Here is a 27,544-nt window from a genome sequence, read left to right as displayed (position 1 = left end):
ATAGGTATCACTGAGGAATTTGCAGGTGTCACTGACAAATTGGTAAATGTCACTGAGTGACTGGCAAGCAACATTGATGGATTGGCAGATGTCACTGACAGATTGGAATGTGCCACTGAGGGATTGGCAAGTGTAACTCTGCAATTGTTTGGTGCCACTGAATGATTGACAAGTGTCACTGAGCTATTGGCAGGTGTCAGTGAGTGATCAACAGGTATCACTGAACTATTGGTAGATGTCAGTGAGTGATCAAAAGGTGTTGCTTGCCGATTGGCAGGTGTCAGTAAGAGATTAACAGGTGTTAGTAAGGAATTGGCAAGTGTCAATAAGGGACTCGCAGGTGCCACTTAAAAAGATTAGTAGGTATCACTGAGTGATTGACAGGTGTCACTGAGTAATTGGCAAGTGTCACTGAGCTATTGATAGGTGTCACTGAGCAATTGGGGGGTGTCAATGTCAAACATGTATCACTGCTGGGTTGTCGGTTGTCACTGGTGGATTGGCATGTGCCACTGAGGGATTGGCAGGTGAAGCTGAGTGATTGCAAGTGTCAGTGACCAATATGCATGTGTCAGTGAATGATCAACAGGTTTCACTGTTGAATTTGCAGTTGTATCTGACGGATTGGCAGGTGTCACTAAGCAATCAGCAGGTGTCACTGAGGGATTGGCATGTGCCACTTAGGGATTGCCAGGTGTCAATGAGCAATTCGAAGGTGCCACTTAATGACTGACAAGTGTCACTGGGCAATTGGTAAGTGCCACTAATGGATTGGCATGTGTCACTAAGGGATGGGCAGGTGTAGCTAATTGATTGCAAGTGTCAGTGAACAATTGGCATGTGTCAGTGAGTGATCAACAGGTATCACTGATGGATTGGCCAGTGTCACTCAGGAACTGGCAGGTGTCACTGAGCGATTGGCAGGTGGCACTGAGTGATAAATGATATACTGCAAAGCTGCTTTTGGATCTTAGCCCTTCCACCAAAAATGAATAAATAAATAAAATGTTATTTTCACACAATCTATTCTTTTAAGTTTGAGACGAGCACAAATTTAAGCTTTTAATGTTTATTTGTTATGATCTTACCTGGATTTAATAACACTCTACTTTTCAGTTTCACTTTGTTTTAGAAAGAGCAGATATAAATCCTGGATCCTAATTTGCTTCATGTTTGCAGCTAAAACCTGAGGGCCAAAACTTTCCCTCTCCAGTGCGTTGCCAGGTTTGTATTTTTCTTTGTTTAGTTCCCAGGGAGGATCCCTGGTTTGCTGTTTACATGTAGCCACACACTGTTAGCATGCTTGCAGCCTGGGTGCTAACAGCTAAGATCCTCTACCACCAAACAAGACCTTCTTAAAATCCTGACACCTCACCCTCGTGTGTGCTTACCCGCCGCACTGTTAAACATTTACACACTCCTCCAAACAGAGTCGGAGGGAAAACCACATCATGCCGCTCTGTTCCACATTAGCATGCAGCTCAGCAGTTTGTCAGTCCCAAAACATCCAGAGTGATCAATCTGAGGAAAGCAAACAGCCGTACTCGCAGAGGAGTCACAGTAAACAACTTTTACCTCCGCTGGGGTGGAGTTCATCCCTTAAAGGAGCCGACTATCATTTAGTTTTATTATTTTCACCCTGAACCGCAGAGAAATATGTGCTGAACATTTAGAGAAGTAGAGATATTCTTCACAGCTCTCATAAATGTTTAATAATCTCTTTCTACTCCAAACAATCTAACCCATGTGGTTTGATTTTAATCCCACATACTCAACCACATAATCTGTGTTTGCGCACACAAAGAAAAGTCACACATGAAACTCCACAACCCCAGTCTCTGTTTTTAACAAGTCTGACTCTTTTAATAGGAATATCCCGGTGTTAGACATCTGACACGTGTTTTTTCTGGCTCTAATGACGGCTGGACATAAACATGCTATTCTTCCTGCGCCCATAATTGTTCTATTAATAACACCCATAACGTCTGAGTCTCGCTCTGCTCAGGCGGGTGCAACAGTATTTATTGTGTGTAAGCGCGACCTGTTTCCAGCCGCCACACGTTGTTAATCTCGGGCTACACCTCCGCCATTCACAGCTCATGTAGGTCAGACTGTTCTGGCGCGGAGCAGTCAGAGGACAGGCTGCTCCCGGTGTCCCCCGTGGTCGAGGGCGCCGCCACAAACCTGGAGCCACACCTTCAATGGAGACGTAACGGCAGGCTCTGAAGTCGTCTTGCACTGAGTCCCCCCCTTACAAGATATTACACTAAATAGAAAAAACTTTACAGCATTTCTCACCATGTCTGACTCTTATCTTTGAATTTCAAATATTAAAAACTTTCCCTCAACTTTCATAAAACTTCTTAGTTAGAAAGAAAAACAACATGTGGTCTGATTCAGGCTGAAATCAGCGCTGACGACTGAAATGTGCAGAAATCTTCACTCACCACTCAACGAGATTCTTAAAATGATTGAAAAGTCAAACCTCAGCGGTGCAGGAGTTCAGTTTTTAACTGGCGATGATTGAAGCCTTCACATTTTTCATAAACACCAGTTATGGGTCTTGTGTTGGACTTGGTTAAAACCTCAGTGGATTGGTCGTGTCCTCAGAGCCAAACGTCTTTATCTACTTTCATACTCCACAATTTTACTTTTTAAAGACATATTTTCATTTTTTTTCTTCTGGTCAGTCCCTTTAAAGAGGGGGTACTGTCCTTTTAAAGCTTTATCCTGTCCCTCTGGTGTTCCTGTAGTAGCTTACCATGATTTAAAAGTCAAAAAAATACAAATTTTTATTTAATACTGGTGTTAAAAAAAAACCTAGTATAAGCTGCTCGTTTAAGCTGCTGTCTCTTTAAGGCTAACCACTCAAAAAAGTCCCTTCTCTCTGATTGGTCAGCCTCTAGAAGCCTGAGGGGCGGAGCAATGCTCAGACCTTGGTGTTTGAAGCCTGTACCCCCAAAACATGATCTTTGTATGATTAATCTATCAATTGTCACCATTTATCCAGGTCCCGGTTCCAGGGGCAGCAATGTCATCAGGGAAGACCAGTGGCACCTGTCCCCAGCCCACTTCCTGGTGGAATACCAAGGAGTTCCCCGGCCAGCAGAGAGATATTATCTCGCTATCACATCCTGAATCTAAAGCATCATCACCAGATGCCTGAATCTAGAAAGCTCATTTCAACTGCTTGTTTTCGTAATTTTGTCCTTACAGTTACTTCCCACAGCTAGTGGCCATCGGTGATGGTTGGATTGTAGATTGAGCATTAAACTGAAAACCAACTTCCTCTCCACCATGGATCAGTACAGTGTCGCCCTGATCCGTCTGTCAAGCTCTCACTCCATTTTCCCCTCACAGCCGTGTGTGACTGTTTCGCTGGGAGTCCATTTTTGCTGGAGTGAAACACGACAATCTCTGCAGAGCAGATCGTAGCAAACAGGAAATCAGACACAAATACGATCAGAGCGTCTGATCATTTCAAAACAAAGCTCGATGCTCTGGCACCCGATCATAAATATCATCCTTGTTTATCAAAACTACATCACTGGCACATGGGCAGAAGTCATCAGCAGATCAGATCCAGATAAAATCTTTTGGAAAAGGAAAGTGAATCTTGGAGGTGAAAAACTTCATAATTCTATATGACACAACGCATCTTTCTATAAGGAGCCCTGCTACCTGAGGATATGGCCTCAGTCTTAGTGAAAGCTTTGCTGAGAATTTATTTATTTCTCATTCAACCCTACCTCCAAAAATGCTGAACTATCCCTTTGAACATGTAGTTTATACAACAACAGCTCTACCTTTATACTCAAATTTATCTTTTGTTTGTCTCTTGCTTTCACCTGTGGCTCTGAAATTATTTCAGAGTGTACTGAAAGACCGTTCCTAAGTTCTGCCTAATTGTTTCATCGTGTTTCCCACATGTGTTCAATAACAACCGAAGCGTTTCCAAACAAAAAGTTTTCTCCTGACTTCGGCACAAAGACACCTGAGACTCAAACTTTCATCCGGTGTCCCATCTGCTCCAGTTTACACCGTTTAACATTTTAATTGAGGTCAGGAGAGAGATTATGGCTTTAATAAATATTTGAACATCCAGCCCATCCTGTTTAGTCTGAGCTGACAACAAGGTTCATCAATATTTGATGAAAAACACGATTTTCTTCAAACATGAACCAACTGTGTTGAAGTGACTGGACATGACTGTCCTCTCAGCTGAGTGACAGGAAGTTTAACGGCTCATTCACGCCCCCTTAGGGGTTTACCAACACACCACAGGCTTCTTCTTCTCTGGTCTCACACAAATATCTTCTTTTTCTTTTCACTGTTGTCCCCGTGCTAAAGTAAGCTAACTTCTTATGTAAATGTTGTTTGAGCCAAGTGACTTAAACTTTCTTCAAAAAGCTCTGCCACTTTCATTAGTGTACTTCTTTGGCAGGTTTTACAGGAGTAGACACTGAACTATTGGCAACATTGCTCAACACTGCCCCTCTGGTTCCAGATGGTACTGCAATCCACACAATCAGAATCGCAATTTTCAAAACTCGACATATTTCTATGTTGTAGAAATCTGAAAATTAGTGCTGTCAAGTGATTGAAAAAGTTAATCAAGGTAATTAATTATGATTAATCACATATGACCCTAGGGCTTAATAAAGTCTATAGATAAAATCTATTGAAATACTACAATTAACTTGAAGTTTGTTTGTGCTTGAAGTGTGCGTAATATTTTTTGCTTTTCGACCATTTATTCATGTATTTATTCATTTATTTATTTAATGCTTTGTTTGTTTGTTTTACTCAAATCTACTTGGAAAAACCGCCCAAATTGGTTGTCAGAGACATTTCAGGGATTTTGAGTCATTCTGCACAGCAAATGATTTAATTGAGTGAAAATTTTTAATCAGATTAATCATGATGATGCAATTAATCTGATTAATGCTCTAATTTTAAAAGCCCCATATAAAACTTTTTGTTTTTTTTTAAGAAAAAATTGGGAAAAGCCCTCAGAGAGCGCAGACCTCCACCAAGCATATTGTGATTGTCACCAACACTTTAGTCCTACTTTAATGTTATACTCCCTTTCAGCAGACTGTCTGCTACAGTTTAGGCTTGTAGGATAATTTGTTCCCTGACAGTGTTGATAATTATGATGACCCAGTACATATTTCATATTCTGGATCTTAGTATCCAGAATGTTGCCAGGATCTGGAGCGTATTTTTTCATCTGTCACAAATTATGGTGACCTTGTCTTGTATTGTTTTGAAAAACAATCCGACCATTTATGGTGGAGTTATATACACATACAATGAAAACAGCCCTATCTCACAATGATAAAGAATCCTTAAAAAAAATCCTTGATCCAGACGGTGATCCAGATCACCTCCAAAATTTAATCACTTCTTTCTAATCGCATTTTGAACATTTCCTGAAAATTTCATCAAGATCAAGATCTCCCAAAACACCTTGGAGGGTCAGGGCCTCAAACACCAAGGTCTGCCTAAAGCTCCACCCCCTAACAGGCCTCCAGAGGGCTGGCCAATCAGAGAGAAGGGGGTTTGTGGAGCAGAGAGAGTGAAATAAGAGTTTCTAAATCACCATAGAGAAAAAACAAACAGGGATTTTTGATCTTCCTCAGAAAACTAAACTTTTTGTTTTCTACTTCCTGTGTTCCTTAGTCTTGATTTGAAGTTTTGATACAACAACTTCCGGCCGTTCTAGAAACGTCTACATTGATGATATACTTTTAAGTTTTTCAGTTTTCAAGCAATTTGCAAATTATGTTAAAATGTGATAGAAACACACCATTACTCAGCTCACACACTTTTTAAACTCAGTCTGAGGCAAAGGTGAGTAGTGAGAGCAGAGATGTGATCATCAGAGAGGAGATGTTGCAGATTCTCAGCGGGGGGACAATCAGTCGGGATTAACTCTGCTCCAAACAGCACGTTTGTTGTGCGCTCTGCTCAGCAGCTGCTGCTTCCCCGTGAAGCTTCGCTGGCAGAGCAACAAAAGAGCATTCTCAGGTGCTTTCGTTCTCGTTAGCAGAGCTGTGATCACAAGGTCTGAAAAACGGGCGATTACAGGAGAATGTGACTCTGGGAACATGTGAAGTGCATGTGTCACAGCAGAAGGAGGACAGGAGCACGCCGTTCTGTTTTTAATTCAGTCATTTATCATGGAGCAGATTCTTTTACAGACAGCTGAACAATGCTGGAACAAAAACTCTGGATGTTTGGTTTCACAGGTTATGTTATTTCAAGTTTTGTTTGACAATGACTGGGAAGGTTTCCACACAGCTAACCGCTCACACAAACATCTAGTAGTCGTATCCTGGACTGCAGAAGGTGGGAAGAGAAAGGGAAGACGAGTCCTGGCTCCAGGCTTCTGTCCTCAAGGAGGTTTCTGGTGTCCGTTGATAGGGCTCCCCGCCTGAGGTTACAAAAATAAACCATAAGTGAAGATGACCAGAGTCAATAAACACAAAGTGTGTGCAAAGAGGGGAAACCAGAGAGTGAGGAAATGTGGGTCAGGACTTTGAGGGATAAAGACGTCCAGGCTGCAGCGTCTCTTCCAGCAGCACATCAGGGATTATATTTCAGCTGTTTGGAAAAGTCAGATTTCAGGTTCTTAGGAGTTCCTGAAGAGGCTGATGAATCACAAATCTGCTACCTCAGAGGCCCGCAGAGCTGACTGATGCCTGCCCCCACTCCAAATGTAGGTCCTGCAGGTGTACAGCAGGGGCGGCTTTATGGGTGGGGCAAGGGGCCCCAGGCCCATCCACTTTTTAACAGGCCAACCCAAAACTTCTCTTTGTTTTCTTTATTAAATTAATTTATTTATTATTTTATTTTATTTCATTTCATTTTATTTATTCTATTTTATTAATTTAATTTTATTTTATTTTATTTTATTTTATTTTATTTTATTTTATTATTATTATTATTTTTTTAATTGTTCGTTTATTTATTTATACACGTTAACCTCATGTTATACAAGCAGGACTAGAGAATGCTTTTAGGAAAGACTGTGGAGTTTTTTTCTTTTATTTAATCATGGTTGAATTCCCTACTCTTTCATTCTATAATAAACACAAAAAAAACAACAGCAAAATATTAAAGGTGCAAAAAGTGACCAAATTTGCTTTGAAAACACAAATAGTAACAGTGGTTAAGGCCCAGCCAAAATAAGTTAACTGTGCAAAGCTAATGGGAGAGGTTAGAGATTATTCTTTTACCTGTTTTTCAACATTTTTGTTAAAAGGTTTTTTTGAGCAACCACTACATAAAAAATCAGCGATGCACAAAGATGTTGTTGACAGTCAAAATTAATGTTTGTTGCCATCATTTTAATATAAAAAATCTTAATGTATTAAAAAAAAAAAGAAGAAGAAGGAAAAAGTACAGAAAAGTTGGACAACAAAATATGTAGCGCTTGGACACCACACACCATCAAGAAAACAAATCTTACAGATGACACCTAAAATGATCAATCTATCCAGCAGAAATTATTTATGTAGAAACCCAAACTCTTTTTCCATGGGGTTCAACAGTTAAAGATTTTAATGTTTAAAAAGATAAACCATTCAAACAGAAAATTAAATGTGCTACAAGTCTTAGCAGTAACTTTAAAACAACAAACACACATTTCCAAAATGTGAAGACAAAACATCTGGAGCCTTCCTCTTTTGACTGTGTGGCTTCTGTTTATGCCTCCATTTTAATAAATTGACCAATTCACCATTCACCATTTTGAAAAAACAAAAACATATCAAATAGTTTGTCCTTAAACACAGTTTCTGTCACAGTGGGTTGTTCTTGTGTTGTGTCCACCAAGTAGTTTACGTCTATCGTCAGAATAAAGTTAGATCAGGTTCGAGTCCTCGTCAAATGACCCAAACTGATGTGACTTTTGCTAATGTGGTTGTAAATTCTTGGAATATCATTTGTTTTGATGTGGCTCTAGATAAATCAGTGAGGAGGTCGGATCAGATCTGGGTAGTTGGAGAATTTTTGGGCCAATTCCAATTTTACCCCTTAGCCCCTGGTTTTGTGTGTGCATGATTAACGACGTGGCGTCTCATTTCTGAGCTGCACAGCCCTTGAAACGAAGACAAACCAGGACTTCACCTAAAATCAAGGGGTATGACACATTTCTCAAGATATCAATATTTTTTATCAGATATCCAATCCTTAGCTACGCCACGTCAATATTAGCCATGTTTTTAAATGTTGGTTTTATTTTGAAATCGCTTGTTTTAAAGATATAGCTAATACTGCCATATACTGACAGCTAATAATAGCTACACCAATGTCAGACCAGGGTGATGGGTTCACAGCAAACAGACTTCACTGCTGTGGGCTGGGATTCATGAGTGATTGGACAGAGAAACTGCATTAGCTTCAAAACCTATGACAGGCAAATGGTACGGTTTTCAGAAGCTACAAGATATAGCTTCTAAATACTGTAACGTTAGCTTAATGTTAGCTTTTCATGGCTTAGCTGTCTTGTTACTCATGTGATGCGGTGGATCCTGGTGGTGTCTGTTTGCTGTGAGTTTGTCGCACTAATCTGACATCAGTTTATCATCAGTTTGTTAAAACATGTTTTGTTTGGAAGTGAAGAAACAGTCGCTCAGTAGCGGGATCAAGTAGCATCTCCTTTCTAAGAGATTTTTTTATATCCCTTTCCCTTTGCCCACAAAACAGAGGGCCAATGGTTACTCAAAATAATCAGGCCTTATTGTTATTTTTCCTCCAGGTTAAGTTTTTAAAACTTGTTTTTTGGGTCTTTTACAGCTTTATTTTGAAAGGACAGGTCAGTGGACGCAGCAGGAAACAGAGTGAGAGCAGAGAAGCAAACCTCAGCCAAACACTTCATGTGGGTGAAACTTAACCAGTAGGCCTAGCTGTGCCTTAGGGTTAGTTTTGATGAGTTATCTGAGGACATAACTCAGTGATAGATGGCTAAAGTGATAAACATGAAGCCTGCTAGTAAAACTGATATAAATAATTAATAAAACTGCTGATAAATTGCTGTAGTGTCTGTTTTCTGCCTGACTGAAGCCTCTTCCTGCAGGCCTGGAGCCTGAACAGTATTTTGTTGTTTTCTGGTCGTATTTGTTGCAGCTGCTCATTTCCTGCTCTTCAAGCTTTTTGCACGTGTTCTTCAAGGTTCATTGTTTGTGTATTTGCAGCATGTTTATCTCGTTAATGACTGAGAGTGCTCCTGATGTCTCCAGAAGCGTGAATCTACACTTTCTCTGAATCCCGCCTGAGCTGCTAATGTGTTTTATCACGCTTGTTTCCTCTCTGTCTCCGGCGATCCCTGCTCCTCCAGCTACACTTCCTCCCCCTCCCCGCTCTGCAGGGACTTGAGGGAGGAAAAAAAGCATCATCTGCACTCAATCAGAATAATTATCTGAAGAAAATGCACAGCGGAGTCTGTGAGAGGTGAGGGGAACGAAGCTCTGAGGCTATTGGCAATCTGCTCCCTCCAGTCTTTATTAGTCATCTCTGCGCGGCTCTGGACCAGGACCCGGACAGCTTGGGAGGACGCCATGTGCAGCAGACAGAAAGACAGACGGACAGACAAGGGAAAAGGTCTAATGTGGACTCCTGTGCCCAGAAAGTATCAGCAATCTCTCAAGGTTTTGGCAGCGGCAGCAGCTCCTCTGGGGACTGGCAGCACAGGAGGATAAGCCCTGAGTTCTGTCTGTCAGGCTTCCTCTTATCCACAGATTCCTCAAACACTGATGGTGTCACTCTGAAAGATGTGGGAGCTTTGAAAAAATCCCAGAGCAGCCAGAAAGCACCTTTTAGGGTTCTTCACTATCAGCATAATCCCAGAGGATGAGGCGTTTGAGTGCTGCCAGGATTTGGGAGTGCTTCCTGGAGCCGCTCTTTATGGGACACCGTAGGGTTCCTGCTTGACTGCAAAACGGCTTTTTCACTATCAAAGGTTCCTCAAAGCCTCTTTGACTTATTAAAAGCAGACAGACGGAGAAAAATAAATCATTGATCGGACTCCGGTGCCCGTGAAGGATCCGTTTCATGGCAGAGCCACAGGCCCACGGGGGGCTGGCAGACATCCCCGATGAATATCTCCCTGTTTTGAATTTCTGTTTCACCCCCGAGGTTTGCGTTTGACCCTGATCCAGGACCTGAGCTGGTTCTTCTAAAAGGTGGAGGATCCCTTCTGGAAATCAAAAGGCAGCTTCAGTTCTTTAGAGTCTGGTTAATGAATAAACCGTCAGATCAGACGCACAGCGGGGCTCCTCTCTGCTGAGGCTCCAGTGTTATTATTATTATCATCACAGAAAGACGCTGAAAAAAAAGCTCTCACAGCTTGTTTACTTGTTGACTTGTTGAAACAGATGCAGCTCATGAATTTGGAAAAGATATTCTGGATATTAACTTATTAACTCTTATAACCAAAGACTCATCTGGCTTTAAAATAATTAAAAAACATCTTATTGGACAAAGATGCTGCCTGTTGCAGCAGCTCTCTCTTCTTTGTAGATTTCTTGTCATTTTTTTGTCTCTTTTTCTTAATCTTTGTATTTGGAGTGGATCATTACTTTGTATGGCTCATTTGTTGGTCATAGACACCAAACTTTTTGTGGCTTCAGTGATAATTTTACTACGTTTTCTCCTGTGTTTGTCTGGAGATCCTACATGTAACCATGGCTGCATTGTTTACATGTGAACTCAGCTGTTAGCTGCCTGTAGCATGTCAATGCTAACTGGTGCAAGGCCAGATGTTTCCCACAAGTGAGGAAAAGGAGGTGCTGGTTCTCAGGTGTGAGCTAAGAAGTGACGACATGGACCTGTCCTTCCATCCATCATTAATGGGAACGTATGATTTATCTCCAATAAGATGGACGAGCTAGCTGTGCTAACCCAGCAACATAGGAAATACCAGAAGGCAGAGTAGCATCGTGCCATTCACAGACATGGCTAACAGAGCTAACAGCAGACACCAAGGCCACATGTGAAGAGCTTCACCTGCTGTGAGCAGACAGGATCCAGGAGACAGAGACTGAACAGACTGCTGAAGAAGCTCAGTCCTGGACCCTGTGGAGGTGGAGGCTGGCTGACTGGACAATGATGGACAAGCTGTCAGCATCTATTTTCTGATGGAGCTTTTTACACGTTCTATACACTTTATAACCTTTGTTTTCTTGATTGCTGCTGTGACTTCAATTTTGTTGTACTTGTTACAATGACAATAAAGTTATATTCTATTCTATTTTAAATCAATCACTGAAATTCAGCCATTCAAGACACTATTGCATGAGCACTTCAAAAGTTCGGCTGTTGATGGTTTTTATGCTGCAAAATGCCTCAAACTGGTGTTTCTGGGCGAAAACAACACAGCAAAAACTGAATTCTTATGAGTGTTTTTTGTCTTATTTCAGTAAAAATTGTCTTTTTAGACTTAATCTGAGCCACATTCACCTGACCAGTCCAGAAAAATGTCTTATTTCAGATTTTTTTAAAGACAAAATGAGGTTTGAATTTCTGTAACAAGTAAAAAACAATGTCTTTAAATAACTTGAAACAAAACATTTTTCTGGACTGATGAGGTCAATGTGGCTCATATCAAGTATGATAATATATATTTTACTTGAAATAAGAAAAAACACTTGATAAGATTTCAGATTTTTGCCGTGTGATCCCAGTTTAGAGTCAAAACAAGAGAGTAGAAATCAAGGAAAAGCCACAGACTGTTTCAAAAACCTGAATTAACTAAAGGTGATTAAGGTAAAACACAAAAAAACTGCCTGACATGACCCCATAACTGGAAACTGTAATGGTACAAACTTTGTGCTGCAGTGTTTTATTGTATCCATAAGGAATAGTTTAAATACTGCCATCTAGTGGCTGGTGATGTGAATTACATGCCTGTAACTACACAGCAGCTTGTCTCTGATTTATGCCTCAGCTCCATATTTAGTGTCCTTTAGAAACACACACAGCAGACGAAACAAAAACACAGACGGCTCGAAACATTCAGACTGATTTTTTTTCCTCCTGGCACCGCGACGAGCCGACGGCGGGCTGGCAGCTGTGCCCTGATGAATGTAAGTTGTGTGTTTTGGATTTCTGACATCCTCCCTTCTTCTACCAGGAGATTTTTAAACCACTGAAGTTCAGATCCTGATGCTTTCTGTGACTCTGATTTGGTGAAAACAACTATTTCTAGCATTTTTATCAAGTGTCAAACCTCCCATTGTCGCAGACTGATGACATCACCCCTCACCTGTCCCTCACTTGTCTCATCAGATTCCTGCAGCTGTAAAAACATGTGACTCACTGAGAATCTGTCAGTATTTGATCGTTAGCGTCTTCCATCGTCATTCGCTGATTGCATGAAGTCTCTAAAAGTCCAAAAATGAAGACGAGGATCCAGAACCGCTGTGGTTTCTGAGTTCTGGCGGCTCCTGTAAGAACTGGCAGTCCCTGACCGATGAATATTAGCTCTGTGTTTTTGGACGTCTTCTCTTTCAGTCATCAGATCGGGCCTTGTGTCCGACCCAAAAACATTTTCATATTCCTCAAGCTGTTGATTTTAAAACAAGGGTTCATATTAAGGTTTGCAGAGATTACATCAGACTGCTTTGTTATTAGAGCTGCAGCAGCAAGTCAAACGATGATCCAAAGAGAAAAAAAAATATTTCCATAACTGATGAATAACTTGTGTTTCTGTTGAACTTCTTGAATATGAAGCTTTTTTTCTCTTCTGGGTCAAAAACGATTGAAAGCTGAATATTTGGAGGTTCTGATGAAAAGGCACCGTGAACACATCTCAGTCTGGATACTTTGGGATCTTTATGGAAATCCTGCAGGATGCAGTTTTCTGCAGTGTTATGAGCTGCGTAAACATGTCCTCCACTAGAGGGCAACATGGGTAAAATGTGTCAGGATGTTTTTATGGCAGGATCAGGATCTGGATGTGATCATTCAGATTATTTTGACCCCAAACAACTTTTTTTGGCCCAAATATTTCTCAATTCTTCTTTCTTATAAACATTTTTTGTCTTTTTCTGCTCCATTTTATAACTTTAATTTCATCTTGTGTCCTCATGAACTTCCCCATTGTTGAGTTTCTGCAGAGTTTACAGAAAGTTTGATTGGTTTTTAAGTGTCGGAATTAGTAGAAGTCAAAGAATGATATCTGTGACCCTCACAGTTCGAGACTTTGAGGGAGGAAACCTCAGAAAATCAAGATCAATACTGAATATCAAGAGGAGGTTTGGTCAAAATGGCAAAGAGATAAGACCACGTGGAGTCTTTAGGGGGTGGTGACGATAGAGAAGCTAAACTGCTGACAAGATTTTAAAGAGGAGGACAGTGCTTGGTGTGTCTGTGTCAAGCGGCAACCTCTGATCTAAGAATATGAGACAACAGTGAAGAGCGAAAATCTGCTGTTTCTTGAGTGTCCACTAGAGGCTGGCTCCGGTAGTACAGGAAGTCACAAACACACCAAGCCAAAAAAAGAAAGCAGAAATTAACTTATTTACAGTTTATAGTTTCATTTAGCAGACGCTTTTGTCCAAAGCAACGTATTATTATTTGGCTGCAGGTTCTGCCATTAAGTGCAGGATTTTTTATTTATTTATTTATTTATTTATTTACTTATTTATTTATTTATTTGGGCCAACAAATCACAATTAAACCAATAACTAATTGCTACAACAGTACACTTCAATCTTCCACAACATTCAGTGATCAGTGCTGAAAATTCACTAAGAGCTGGGTCTGAGACCGTCTGACTCATTCTCCCCCTGAGGACAAAGAGGAGAAGGCTCAGATTTAGGTCTAAGTGTTCCCTGAACAGATGTGTGTTCAGACATCTCTTAAAGTAGAAAAGGACTCTGTGGATCGTATAGAGTTAGGTAATTCATTCACCATTTGGGAACAACAGAGGAGAAGAGTCTGGCTCGAGATTTGGAGCCGCGCTGGGCTTGGAGCACCAGGAGTCTTTCACAAGCAGAGGGTAGTGGACCAGAAGGAGTCTAGACCTGGATGAGGGACCCCAGGTAGGCAGGAGACATTTTTGTCAACGTTTTGAAGAAGAGCTTTGAATTTGATTGGAGCTGCCACCGGAAGCCAGTGAAGCGAGATTAGCAGATGGGTGACGTGCTGTTTTCTGGGTAATCTGCAGCCGATAGATAGAGGCTCAGGTCACATGACCAACAGGCGCCCTATAACTGTGCTCGAAGCCCTTGCCACTACCAATATGGCCGAAATATCTGATCTGCTTCATTTTCTGTTTCAGAAACAGACGGGTGACGTCAGGAAGACTACATCCATGTTTTATACAGTCTATGGTTTCACCTGTGTCTGAGAAAGAGTTTCCTAAACCACTGTTTTTGGATTGTATATGTTTTTAATAAGATGGTTTGAGAATGCCCTTCTTAGCATGAACGTGTTGCTGCCATGCGTAGGGTTAGTATTTAACAGAGAAGGAATTACAGGAAAGTCACATGATGCTGCAAAGAGTTTGTTTTATCTTGGTTTTTCTGGACTCAGTACTTAATTTTATCAAGTGTTTATCTTATTTTTTTTTTTCAAAATTGTCTTATTATACTTGATATGAGCCACTTTCACTTGATGAGTCCAGAAAAATGCCTTGTTTCAAGTTATTTAAAGACAAAAATAAGCTTAAATTGCTACCAGTGAGGTAAGAAGAATGTGCTCGTCAAGTTTCTTGAAAGTAGATTAATGTCTTAATACAAGAAACATTTCCCTTATTCCATTTGCAGATTTATTTAGCTGATTTCTAGAAAATCAGACCTCATTTTTGTCATTACATAACTTTTAAAAAAGACATTTTTCTGGGCTGATCAGGTGAATGTGGCTAAGATTGAGTCTAAAATGACATTTCTATTGAAAATAAGACAAAAAATACTTGATAAGATTTCAGTTTTTGCAGTGTAGAGAAGGACTGGAGCAAACCCAGAGAACAGGTTTGGGTCGAAAAGTGATATTTGGTAGCATTCTTGGTGAACGCTGTAAATATGATGCATTGTTTTACCATTATACACCAGTAGGTGGCAGCACTGCACATGTCATTGATGCCAACTGAAGCCCACAGGAAGAAGATCTGATTCTTTACACTCAGATTTTTGGGCGAACTCATTCAAAACGTGCTGCCAAGAGAGAGACGCACTAACTGACCTCTGTTAAAGATGCTCTTTCAAAATAAAAGCTCACGTAATAATAAAGTGTCATCCACCCAAAGAGAGATTTCCAAACAACAGACAGATGAACTCTGACATCTTAACAGAAGTGTTTGACCGGTACCTGATTAAAGAGCTCCTCGTACAGCGTGTTTGATTTCTTCACCTGACACTCCAGGTCAGCCTCTGTGTCTGCCTCCCATGATAAACTGTTTCCCCACAGAGAGAAAGAGAAGATATGTTGTTGATAACCGAGCGAGCCAAAGAGGAAAAATGTATAAATAAGAGGAGAGATGAAGAGAAAGCTTTAAGGCTCCTCTGAGATGATTCCTGGCCCTGAGTGATGTCCATAAACTCTTTCTCTCACCTGTCACTGCGTCCAGAGTCCTGTGGTTTGGGATCTTCATCGTGTGAGTATTTCTTCACTTCCTGAGCCTTCTTCTCCAGCGCGCTGACCTGCCGCAGCAGAGCCTTTCTCTCCTCCATCAGGCAGTCTTTGAATCTGTGACAAAGGACAGTTTCTCAGAAATCAGGTTTACTGGAATCAGAGTCCAGGAGGCAGAGCGCTTTGAGATCCTTTAAATCTTCATCGGTGAGAATGATAAACATGTTTCTGGCTCACTCAAATTTTCAGTATCAACAGCGGTGTTGACCCACCTCTTGACACAGCACATCCAGTATCTCTGCTGCTGACAGAGCCACTCGCACTGCTGCGCCGTCTCCTGCAGCTTCCCCAGACTCCTCTCGTTCTCCTGCTGCAGCTCCCTCACCTCAGAGACGACACAACATCACTTTACTCACCACTGCATGTACAAAAAACTCAACATTCACAACAATTCACTGCTGGGATAGTTAGTTTACACCCTGATTGTTTCCTCTCTGATGGACTGGTCGAAACAGGGGCCAGCTGGGGAGTCCAGGAGCCCCAGGATAAATAAAAACCCTGACAGTGTGTAGGAATGTCTCCCAGACTCAACACATTAATGCCAGCAAAACATGAGTTAGAGTTTTCTCTGGGGTGGTTCTAGTTTTTTAAAATTTGGCCACAAAGTGTAAATTTCAACCTTGAGGTTTTATGTTTCATGTCGTTAATTTCTCGACTTGTTTTCAGCTGGAGCGCTGACCTGAGGGCCGCGTTAATCACTCTCTGCTGATTGGAGGAGCTGGAGGCTGAGAGAAGTTATGCTTCGTTGTTTCAGGGAGAGTTTGACGAAGAGAAATACTTCACATTCATCAGAAAATCATTAGAGGATGATTGTAAATCCATGAATGCTGAGCTGAAGGAAAGCAGAGCAGTGAGTGTGAAACTCTGACATCTGCTGGACAGAAGTGGTACTGCAACCAGAGCACAACAACAGAGGAAACGTCTGAATTTGGGGCTTATTCCACTTTTATAAGACATATAAAGACCTACAAATAAATATATCCGCTGATTAATGAGCAGTTTGAGTCAAAAATTAAATTTAAATACATGAAAAGCTTTTAACTAAGTGGTTTTAGGAGTTTGTTTCAGGAGTTTTTATTCTTCTTTCCCCATCTAAGTCAGAAAATTTCCAGAAAATCTCAAACTAATTAAAATTCTTAAATGATTCATGTGTATGATTGAAATTAAGTTTTGTTATTTTTGTTTCTTACCTGTTTCTGGTGAGCGCTGTGTAAATCCTGCAGCTCAGCTCTCAGAGCTCTGTTGATGTCTTGTAGCTCCTCCAGCTCCACTGTTTTACTGCAGAGACAAAAAGTATATATTTTTAATTATAATTTTGTCCCTCAAGAGCCCCCATAGTAGCTTCACATGATTCACAGCCTCAAATTTTTTTCTCATAATGCCGTTTTAGAAATTTAGCTGCTGTCTCTTTAAGACTCCTTGCTCTCCTCGCACACCCCCTTCCTTCTGATTGGTCAGCCCATCTGGAGGCCTGTTGGGGGTGGAGCTACAGGCTCACCTTGATGCTTCTATTATTTTTTTTTTAAGAATAAAAGATTTCAAAACTACGGTGGCCGAGACCCGCCACCGGTGCAAACAAAAAGTACCTGCGAACAATAAAGAAACACAGCAAACACAAATAAAAAAAGGCTGCAAACGATAAAGAGATGCTGCCAACAAAAAAAAAAAAACACAGCTGCAGATAAAAGTACCTGCAAACAAAAAAAACGCTGTTACAAATTAAAAAAAGAAACGCCACTGCAAATAAAAGAAACACCGCAGCAAATTAAAAAGTTAACGCTGCAAATAAAAAAGGCACGCTGCAACAGAAATGGTTTACAGGGGACTACATTTGCCGACGCACCAGCGTTTCCTGAGAGGAGAAGTTGGCGAAGAAGAAGAAGACGGGTGGAAATTGTTTAAAGAAAATTCTAGTGTTTACTGTCACTGTGTGTACTTTCTACTGTGTTGTTTGGTTAGGCCGTGTAGCCCCAGGTTTGACGGTTTGACATCGAATTGGGGGATGCTGTTGTACCGTTAGCTTCAGCTAACACGGGGAAACACAGTGTTCGGCTGCAGTAAGAATACTAAAAAGAGAAGAACCGAGTTCGGTAACTTTAATCGAATATGCAGCAAAACACCGTTACATGCACCACCGCACACTCTCACTGCAGGGCAGACTCTAATCAAATAATCTAATCTAATCAAAGGCGTGGGTAACAATAGATATTGGATGAATGTAAAGTTGAAGCTGTGTGGGGTGGCCAGGGACTTTTGAGAAAGTACCATAACGGCAGATTGACACCAACATTTGCACTTTGTCTGCAAATTAATATCGGCTTCAAATATCAATTATTGGCCTCCTTGACCACAATTAATTGGTATCTGTATTTTTACCTGAAATAAGACAAAAACACTTGATAAGATTTCAGCTTTTTGCAGTGTATACTTATTGACTATTTGGTTATTTCCAATGTGTGCTAAATTTTATTTAGTGTGCTAAATTTTATTTAGCACAGCACAAAAACTGCTAACTCCAACACATGATTTGATGGGAGCTGTTAACTTTCTGCATTAAATGAAAGTGAAGTATTAGTCAAGTGAGCCACTGTAAAATTGGTCATTGCTTGAAATTAATATTTAGTGAAACTCTTGACCCCTTTTTTTCCTTTTCTTTGTTGTTGTTTTCATGACTTTGTTATTTGATTCTGCAACTATGTGTAAATATGCATAAACACAATTGTAAATGTAAACTGTGAAGGAAATAGAAGTTGGTTTGAGTGGCTCTGAGTTCTTTCTGCCTTTTAGAAATGTATTTATACAGAAGAGGTGTGAAGGGCCTACGTGCGCAGCTCCGCGTGCAGGCTCTCTGTCAGCACAGCTCTGTGCTGGGCCTCAGCTTTCAGCTCCATCTGGAGGCTGTCAGCGACCTTGGCTCTGTGCTGGGCCTCAGCCTGCAGCTCCTCCACCAGGCCCTCCAGCTTCACCTCGGAGCTCTGCAGACACAGCAGCTCGGTGCCGACCTGACGGAGCAGCTCCACGTCCTGGGAGCTCTCCTCCGCCAGCAGGACCAGCCTCTGCTGCAGCAGGTCCACGTGGTCCTGGTAGGAGAGACAGAGAGACGGGCGCACGTTGGTTTTCTCTTTAATCCATCTGATAATGAGTCAACGATTTACGCTAATCTCACCTCTCCCTGCTCCTCCTGACAGTTTCACTTATCTTGAGACATCAGCAGAATTATCTTGTACAGACCGCACGGTGAAATCAATCACAGCTATAGGTCAGAGCGTTTGTGACAAGCCCCAGCCTGACGTTAAATCACATCTTTGTGGTGAAGTGAGTGACTCACACTCTCTTAATCTCCTACAAATACCACAAGCTAACCCGTAATAACAGTTTTAAAACAACACAAACACAAACAGGTCTCTGCAGAAGTCTGTGAAACGTGACCTTGTTTGACACCAACATTTAGAAACGCTGTTTGCACACGGACAGCTGGTGATCACAAGCTTTAAGAAACAAAAACAGTCTAAAAATCAGGATCAGAAATCTCAGTTACAGAGCCTTCAGCTCATTCTTCAGCTGCCGGAGCAAAAATCCCTGAAAGGTCTGAGAGCAGAGCCAAAACTCCAACATTTACACTAACTCTTTCTGGAAGCTTCATTCCTGAAACATTTCAGTAATTACTGCAAAAGGTGACCTGCAGGTGCGGTTTGAGCTATTTGCAAGTGAATTATGGGTAAATTCACTCAGGAATGATCCTTCAGGTCAGTTTTTATGAGATTTCTTTAAAGTTAAAGTGAGGCTGAATGTTCCCTCTGTTCTGCAGAGACTTATCAACAAACTCTGCAACTAATCATCCACAGATTTTCAGCCTCTTTGAACAAATAGTTTGAGTTTTACGGCTCATTTTCTGCATAATTTGTTCTCAGTGTGCAAAACAGGAGATGAAAACGCTCTGATAAATCAAACAGAGGCCAAAGTTTGTTAGCAGCTTGTAAAAAAAGACAGTTTAAGAACTAGATAGTGATAGGAGTTGCTGGAATATAACTTAAAGAGGGGGTATCTTGCTTTTCTTTAAAGCTTTATTCTGTCCCTCTGATGCTCCTGTAGTATCTATATATGATTTACGACAACATCTTCTGCAACATTTCAGCCTCTGTCTAAAACTTTTCATTTTAGCTGCTGTTTCTTTAAGGTCCCCCCCATTCCCCAAACCCCCTTCCCTCTGATTGGCCAGCCTGGGAGCGGAGCTACAGACAGATTCAGGGATTTCTACAACACATAAATGAGTAGAGGTTTGAAAATCTGCACATGCTCAGTCTGAACATCCAGCACTGATACTTGAAAGCAGACTACCCCCTCTTTAAAGTAGTGTTTTCTGCATTCCCTGCCACCAAATGGCCAAAATAGATGTTGAATGTTTTCTTCACCGACCTGTTGCAGGCGGATCCTGCTGATGAGCTGGTCCTGTTTCATCCTGAGCTCCATGTTCAGCTGCTCCTGCTGGAAAAGTCGGGCGGCCGCAGCTTCCAGATCATTCTGCAGCTTCCTCTCTCTGTCTTTGGAAACCAGGAACTCTCTGTCGAGCACTGCTGCAGTCGCATAGAGACACAAAGTCAGTACAGAGCATTAAAAAAGAAAACCTGATTCTGTGCTTCCTGGACGTGTTTTAATGTCATAAAAAGCACAAACTTTACAGCTCACAGTTTGGGATAACTGTTATTAAACCATTTGTGTTTTAGTGTTGGTTTTTAATGTTTTCTGCTGACATTTCTGTAAAAACTGGAGTACTAAGGCTTTTACTCTCTACCCATATTATTGTTACATTTTTTTTAAGGAGAGGGTTTTTTTGTCTCTTAAAGATTTTTTCCGTACATCTGGAATAGTTCAGGGTTTTTTTCCTGTCAACTTTGTTTTCTCCTATCTCCTGCTTTTTTTTAGATTTAATGATCATAAGAAAAAGTAAGACAGCACTGTTTCATGTTTAAAGTGGGGGTATTCAACTGTCTCGTATTTCCCTGCAGAAATGGTGAGCTGTGGTTCAGAAAACCTAAAGTAAATTTGGTTTTTATTATTAATATTATTATTTTTATTATTAATAATAATAATAATAATAATAATAATAGTTGTTATTATTATAAATAATAATCAAAAAATAATTATAATAATAAGAAGAAGAAGAGGAAGAAGAAGAAGAATGATAAAAACAATTGTTATTATTATAATTATTTTTATTTATTATTATTTTTATTATTATTTTATTTTCATTTTTTAATAATAATAATATTGATATCTTTTCTATTGCTGTTGCGCTTTTTATGTTGAGGCTAGCTTTTTTTTCATATATATATATATATATATATATATATATATATATATATATATATATATATATATATATATATATATATATATATATATATATAATGTTTTTTTTTCATATCTATATGTTTTTGAGAAAAAAAATAAAGATAAATAAATAATTACAATAAATAAAATAATTACTTTAGTTTTTACACCCTTGTTCTTTTGATTAATGCCTGTGTTGTTTTGTCGTGTTAAGTACAGAAAATTGTTTCAGCTGTCCTTTTTAAAGTTCTTTATAAATAAAGTTAAGATGAGTTTATCTTTCAGGTTAGAGTTACTGCAGATCAATGGAACCTTCAGCTGTAAACATGGGATTAAAAGCAGCTCAATGCAAACCATACACATATGTTTATGGTGACCTTTAGTGACCTTTAGTAAAGATAGAGAGATTAAGTGAGGAAAATTCAATGGTCTGATAACAACACTGTCACACATGAAGATAGTGTTTTTATCTTTCCCACTATTCCCATCATCACCAGTGAAAACTCCAGTATGTGTCATATTTTAACCTTTGGCACTCATTAATTGGAGCTGTTTCCTCCTGTACAGCACGTCATTCCATCTTTATTATCCATAAAAACACACAGGAATAGACCTGTAACTGTTAGCATGGCTGTTCATTGACTAATATAATGGATCAGAAGACACCGTTTCCCATAATCCCTCAGACCTGGACTACAAAGAGAAAGTGATCTAATCCCTCACAAAGACATCATGATTGATATCAAACCAGTTGTTTTTGGATCAGTTACTCCTCCTTCTGCTACAAAAACTCAAAATAAGGCAAGTGTTTTTGTTTCATTTGGAGCATAAAAGTTAAAATAGATTTAATTTGAGCCGCCTTCACCTGACAAGTCCAAAAAATGTCTGATTTTAAGATACCAGGAGTTAAGGCTGGGACGTTATGTTTTTCCCCTGATTTAATTGTTTTATGATTTTAGGATGCTGACTCAGTTTTAATTGCATTCTTTGATAGTTCCATTTTTTGTGATTTTTAGTATGTTTTTTAAAAACCAGACCATGTCTTAAAGTTGAATGATGATTATGTCTACATACTATATCAGGAGCTTTGTTTTCTCCAAAAATGCTCATCACATGTGAGTCAGTCTTGAAGATTTATTTAGGGGATCTGACTTTCAAGTTTTTTCCAACCCAGCTTTTACACAAAGACTAAAATAAAGGATCTGAATTTGGGGAAAATATCATTTTTGAACGACAAAAACAGCACAATTTAAAATCATTAAACAAAAATACTGATACTACAATACATCGTTGTTTTTTTCTCCCATCCCGACCAAGAGCTCAAAAAAAAAAGCCTGAATTGTATTTAAGAACATCTTGATTCAATAAATGAACCCCACTGACAGATAAATAAGACATTTTCCTAAACTTTTCATATAAATTTGGTTCATTTTAAGTCTGATATTATTTCATTTAACTAGAAACAAGACATTAACACTTGCTTTGTAGCACTTGCACTGAGTTGTGTTGTAATTCTTCTCCAAAGAGTTTTCTGTTGACAGTTCAAAGTCAATAAAATCAACCAGAAACGGTCTTAAAAAGTCTGTGACGCTCATTTTTCTGCTCCAAAGATGACTCCTGCAGCATTTAGCTTCTGTAAATTGCTTTGTACAGTGTAAAGAAACACTTAATAGTTGTCTTTTCTTCAGCTCAGATTATTAATCCTTGTAGTTTGTTGTCTTTTTTTGGCCTGAAACTAAAATGAAACACAAACCTAGTCCATTTAATTTAATCCGGTCTGGTCCCATGCCAAAGCCTCTCTGTGATATAAACGTGTAGTTTCGCTCCCACAGGTCAAAGTCTGATCCTCCACGAGGTCTTACCTTTATCATGAGCCAGCCGGTTGCACTTAGCAGTCAGGTACTGGATCTGGCTGTAGTCCTCGTTCCTGTGCGCTTGGAAAAACCTCCTCATTTTCATGTGTCTGAGCTTCTCCTTTCAATCTAAAGCTCCTTCCAACTTCCCATGATCCTCAGGGCAGGGCAGGGCAGGGTAGGCAGGCGGCGCCGCGTACGGTCAGAGAGGACACAGCGCGCTCGTTTCCTGTAAAATCTGAAACTCCTTCTGTGCATGAGTGAGGCAGGTTTAAGCATTAATCCAGGCTGCTGTTTCCACAACACGGAGGTGAGGCGTGCTGCAGGTGTGTGCGTGTGTGTTTGTGTTTGTGTGTTTTCAGGCCTTTTTGTCTTTTTGCTGCCATCTGGCACGGCGCTTGAATCAACAGGACAACTTTGATTTGTTTAATGCACAAATTAAAGGTTTGATGTGACGTAAATGTTGCTGTAAAATTCCTCCCTGAGGCGAGAAGATCTGCAGTAATCTGGGCATGTTTCATCTGGCAGGTGGGCGTCCTCCAGCAGCAGCAGCCTCAGGTTAGTTCTTTTATATTCTGGGATTATATAACAGGAAAAAAACCACTGATATTTCCAAACAGGTCTATTTAATGCAGAGGAGGAGATTTAGAAAGATAATAACGTTTGAATAGTTTGAAGGAACAGGCTAAACTCTCCAAAAAAAGCAACTCTATGCATGTTACACTCTAAGTGCTGCAGATTTGAGGCCCACGACTCAGACTCTTGTAACTCATCACGTTTGTTGGCGGCGTGCACGCAGTGCCAGCTTCTTTAGGATCAAGAGACGCTGCAAACCATGAATTCTGCTTTCAAAGATTTTAAAGTTTTTGCAAACAAGAGCAGAGCAACATGTTGGATATGTGTGCATACTGTGTGATGTGTGGATCCCTCATAAACAGAAGATTCTCAGTGCTGTAACTCCATTAATGATCATTTACATCTCTAAAAGCACAGAAAAGATTCATTTTTAACATGATGTAAATAAAGAAATGTGTTTGAAGAAGGGGTCTGCAACCCTTTCTTTCAAAGAAGCCATTTTTCCTCAGCTCACCTGGATTAAAGTCATTCAGGAGCTACAAAATCTACTTTAACTTTACAATAAAGACAATAAACTGTATACAATTCTAAACATAGTCAAAATCTGGTAAATAATTTTTTTAAAGAAAAAGTTTTTTGAATTTATATGTGGTGTTTCAGTTTTTTTTATCTTTAATACATTTTCTAAAATTAAAAAAAAAATAAAAATAAAATGGATAAAAATTTGCAAAAAATTCAAATATATTTTTTAAAAATTGCTACAACTTCAAAAAATGAAATTAAATAAATTTTCAAAACTTTCAGAATTTTCTAAAAAATACTTGTGTATGATAACACATATTGATAATATCGCTCAACTCATCATTTTTTGTTGTTTGCTTATTTACAGTTTTGCCACTCATCAAGCATGTATATTGAGCAGGCACATTGTCAGTTAAATGAATTAGGGCTGAATAATTAATCAAATTTAAACCAACATCAATGTAATAGAATGCAATTTTCAAATCTCAAAGTCTGCAATTCAAAAAAGAAAAGAAAAGAAAATTAAAAGCGCATTTACCTAAGTTTTTGTTTTGCTACTGATGAGAGATCAGTTAGATTTTTATACTATTAATATTTAAATTTAAGTTCACACAGTTTTTTTTTTTTCATTTTATAAAAAAGTGTGTTCCACATGTTGACATTTTTCAGTGGTTAAGCCAGAGATTTGGTCTTATTTACATTTCTGCACTGTATTTTATTTGAGATCTATAGACGAGAGGATTCATATTTATTTTTTATTTCATTGTTCATAACAGGCCTGTTATTCTGCAGTATTTGTTCCTTTCTCTGATATTATTTAAGGTAATTAATGATAACTTTATTACAGGGTTATAAGGCCTAAAGTTAAATCAATCAGGTAATATTCTACTGTGATTGTAATAGTTAAATAAAGATATATGTTATTTGAAAACATGACAAGTAGGCCTGGCAAACAGGAAAAACTTGTTTGTATGTTACACTATCCTTTGTTGTGTTGGTTATACTATAGAACGGTTTATTGCTTGTGTTTAGTGAATAATGTAGAAGATAAACATCGCCCCAAATAACTGCATGCTAAGTCGCAATCGCAATATTGATAAAAAAAAAATTGCAATTAGATTATTTTCCAAAATCGTTCAGCCCTAAAATGAATCCATCCACACAGAATTAAAATCAGTATTTTCTTCCAGATGAGTCTTTTTGTAGATGTAGTTATCTTCCCAGGGCTGTAAAACTTGAGGTTAGCCACAGGTGCATGGAAAGTTGGTGGGCTGTTGATGTTGTAGGAGGTGAAGTAGAGCGGTGGCAGGCTTTATTGACAGATGGGATGAAGATTTAGTTCAACTAAATGTTAACGCAGGATTTTATTTAGTGTCAGTGTCTTTAATCATCAATACCCTCTGTAGGAAAAATAAAAATCTTTATTCCAATCATATTTTTTTAAAGCTACAAGGAGGCACTGCAAAGGAGTCAAAGAGCCACAGGTTGAAGACCCTCGGTTTAGACACTTCTGAAGTCGTTTTTTTTACTGTTGAGTGTTTTTATTGCTGATGTTCTCTTTTATTGCTGTGTTGAACTTTTAAACTTTTTAAACTTTTTAAACGTTTTACCTGTGAAGTGCTTTGAGCTTTAAAGTTGTTAATGAGCTTTACAAATAAAGTTGACATTGACATTTCACTGTCCAGGTTTAGAGAGTCCATAGTTTGGATTAAAAAGCCTCGTACTCCATGAGGTTTGCAATAGAGCGGGTGGCCCAGGTTTGAATCCAGCCTGTGGCCTGTTTCCTTTATATCATTCTCCACTCTCACCCTGCTCCTACTCTACCCATTGTCCTGTTTTCTCTAGTTCAGTGGTTTTCAAAGTAGGGGGTCCCCAGAAAATTGGAGGGAAGGGAAAAAATAGTGGCATATCCTGCTCTGTGTCAACCTGGCAGTTTGTGTCTCTTATTAATGGATCTACAATATGAACCGAACTTTGAGGCTCTTCCCTGTTTAACTACAGGCTACATGTCAGAAAGGAGTATCCCACCTTGGCTGATAGAGCCCTGAAATACCTTCTCCCTTTTGTAACAACCGACTTGTGTGAGTCTGACTTTTGTTTTTTAATAATTTCCTGTTCTAAACAAATGCAATAATTATAAAAAAAGTGAATAAAAGTTTGAAAATACATTCTTAAAGTTGACATTTCTTTACATATTCCGAAGCATTCTCGGTTGGTTTTCAAAGGGGGTCCATGCTCTAGTTTGAGGCATTAAACCCCCCAAAAAATATCTTTAAGAAACTTCTGTAAACTCTTTCTCTTCCTTCTCCTCTCCATGATGGGATGTGCCAGGTGGCTCTTCATGCACCGTCTCTATAACTCCAGCAGAGGGAGACAAAGTGTAACATCGTAACAGAGCAGCCTGTCTCATGTACTTTTAACACCTTTGGAGGGTGCAGGGGTCTGAAGACTAAGGCTGTATTCAGACCAGAAAAGTCTTTTGTTCCACTTTTTTGGTCCAGACCAAAAGCGGACTTTATTTTTTTCATTTGGTGCGGTTCGTATTCAGATTGTACTTTTTGCAAGTGGACTATAATCTGTAAACACATCCACATGTGACGATCAGTGCTCTCATTGGACAGCACTGACAAAGGTGACACACAGAATACAGACCAGGAAATGGAGGTAAACATGTGTGTTTGTGCTCTTATTAGAGCTGCTAAATCATTTTCAGTTTCAAGAGCAGCTCCTTCAAAGCAGCTTAACAACACTGTTTCAAAATTTGGAACAGCGAAGACGAATGATCGCAGCAAGGAGGCGCTATGCTCTGCGTGTCCTGACCCACAACATGCTAGCAACAGCGTGGCTAAACAGAAGACGGAGGATCAGGTATGAACCAAAGACGGTTAGGTTACGGTGGCTTTATAGGCCCAAAAGGCGCATGTATCCTGTGGTTAGTTCAGATGGACCTTGGTTTGTATTCAGACCTGCACCGGAGAACCACGAACCGCACCAGAGTTCGTTTGGAAGCGGACCCAGACCACCTAAAAAAGTGGGTCTGGGTCCGGTTGTTAAGTCCGCACCAGGGTTCGTTTGTGTCTATTCACACCTGCATGGAAAGTCCGGACCAGCGTGGGAAACAAACCCTGGTCCGTTAAAAGTGGACCAAACAGTCCAGGTCTGAATACGCCCTAAGAGTGAAGGTCACCTGGTCAGGTTGCCAGCCTCTCTGACTGACCAATCCACCTGATGAGCATGTTTTTGTTCTTTGGGATGAAGCCAGAGAGAATCCACACATGCACAGGAGGAAGATGCAAACCCTGCATGATTCCTTCTAACTGTGGGTAAGATTTCATCCATAGATTTTATAACTAGTTAAACAAAGGGGTGAAAAATTTTAGTGCCAAACGCTGAACAGTTGGTTATTTAAGGCCATAAATATGCATTTGAAGGTTTTTTTGAGACGTTTTACGGTGAAAAATTTTACTTGAGCTCGATTCAATGAAAAATTTGAATCAGGATGAAGTAAGATCTGACTATAATAAACCATCTAGCACATCCTTAAAATCTTTTAAAGATTTATTTTTGTGATATCATTCTTTAATCAGATTTAATTCTCTTATTTTTATGTCACTGCATTTCTG

The 27,544-nt window shown here is 39.6% G+C and overlaps 1 protein-coding gene across 1 annotated transcript; it reads right to left on the bottom strand.

Moving 5' to 3' along the window:
• Positions 1–6,280: 6,280 nt before the first annotated feature.
• On the bottom strand, positions 6,281–23,244 carry LOC141793796 (uncharacterized). The gene is made up of 8 exons (XM_074674664.1): positions 22,833–23,244; positions 20,056–20,213; positions 18,463–18,719; positions 16,830–16,917; positions 15,852–15,964; positions 15,562–15,696; positions 15,319–15,403; positions 6,281–6,439 (listed from the first exon to the last, which is right to left on the bottom strand). Exons 1-8 carry the CDS (start codon positions 22,927–22,929, stop codon positions 6,401–6,403), a joined length of 972 nt encoding a protein of 323 aa, XP_074530765.1. The 5' UTR covers positions 22,930–23,244; the 3' UTR covers positions 6,281–6,400.
• Positions 23,245–27,544: the final 4,300 nt, after the last annotated feature.

This window comes from Halichoeres trimaculatus, unplaced genomic scaffold (assembly GCF_033239565.1).
Source record: "Halichoeres trimaculatus isolate MK-OKI-2021-1 unplaced genomic scaffold, fHalTri1.1 fHalTri1_scaffold_7, whole genome shotgun sequence".
Taxonomy (NCBI): domain Eukaryota; kingdom Metazoa; phylum Chordata; class Actinopteri; order Labriformes; family Labridae; genus Halichoeres; species Halichoeres trimaculatus.
Note: the sequence above shows the minus strand (reverse complement) of the source record. Positions and strands in the feature narration are given on the sequence as shown.

Coding starts and splice junctions, on each gene's coding strand:
- LOC141793796 (XM_074674664.1), bottom strand. CDS start 22,929: ATGAAAATGAGGAGGTTTTTCCAAGCGCACAGGAACGAGGACTACAGC. Junction 18,720..20,055: donor GCAGGATCCGCCTGCAACAG/GTCGGTGAAGAA, acceptor CTCTCCTACCAG/GACCACGTGGACCTGCTGCA. Junction 6,440..15,318: donor ACGAGGAGCTCTTTAATCAG/GTACCGGTCAAA, acceptor TTGTAACCTCAG/GCGGGGAGCCCTATCAACGG.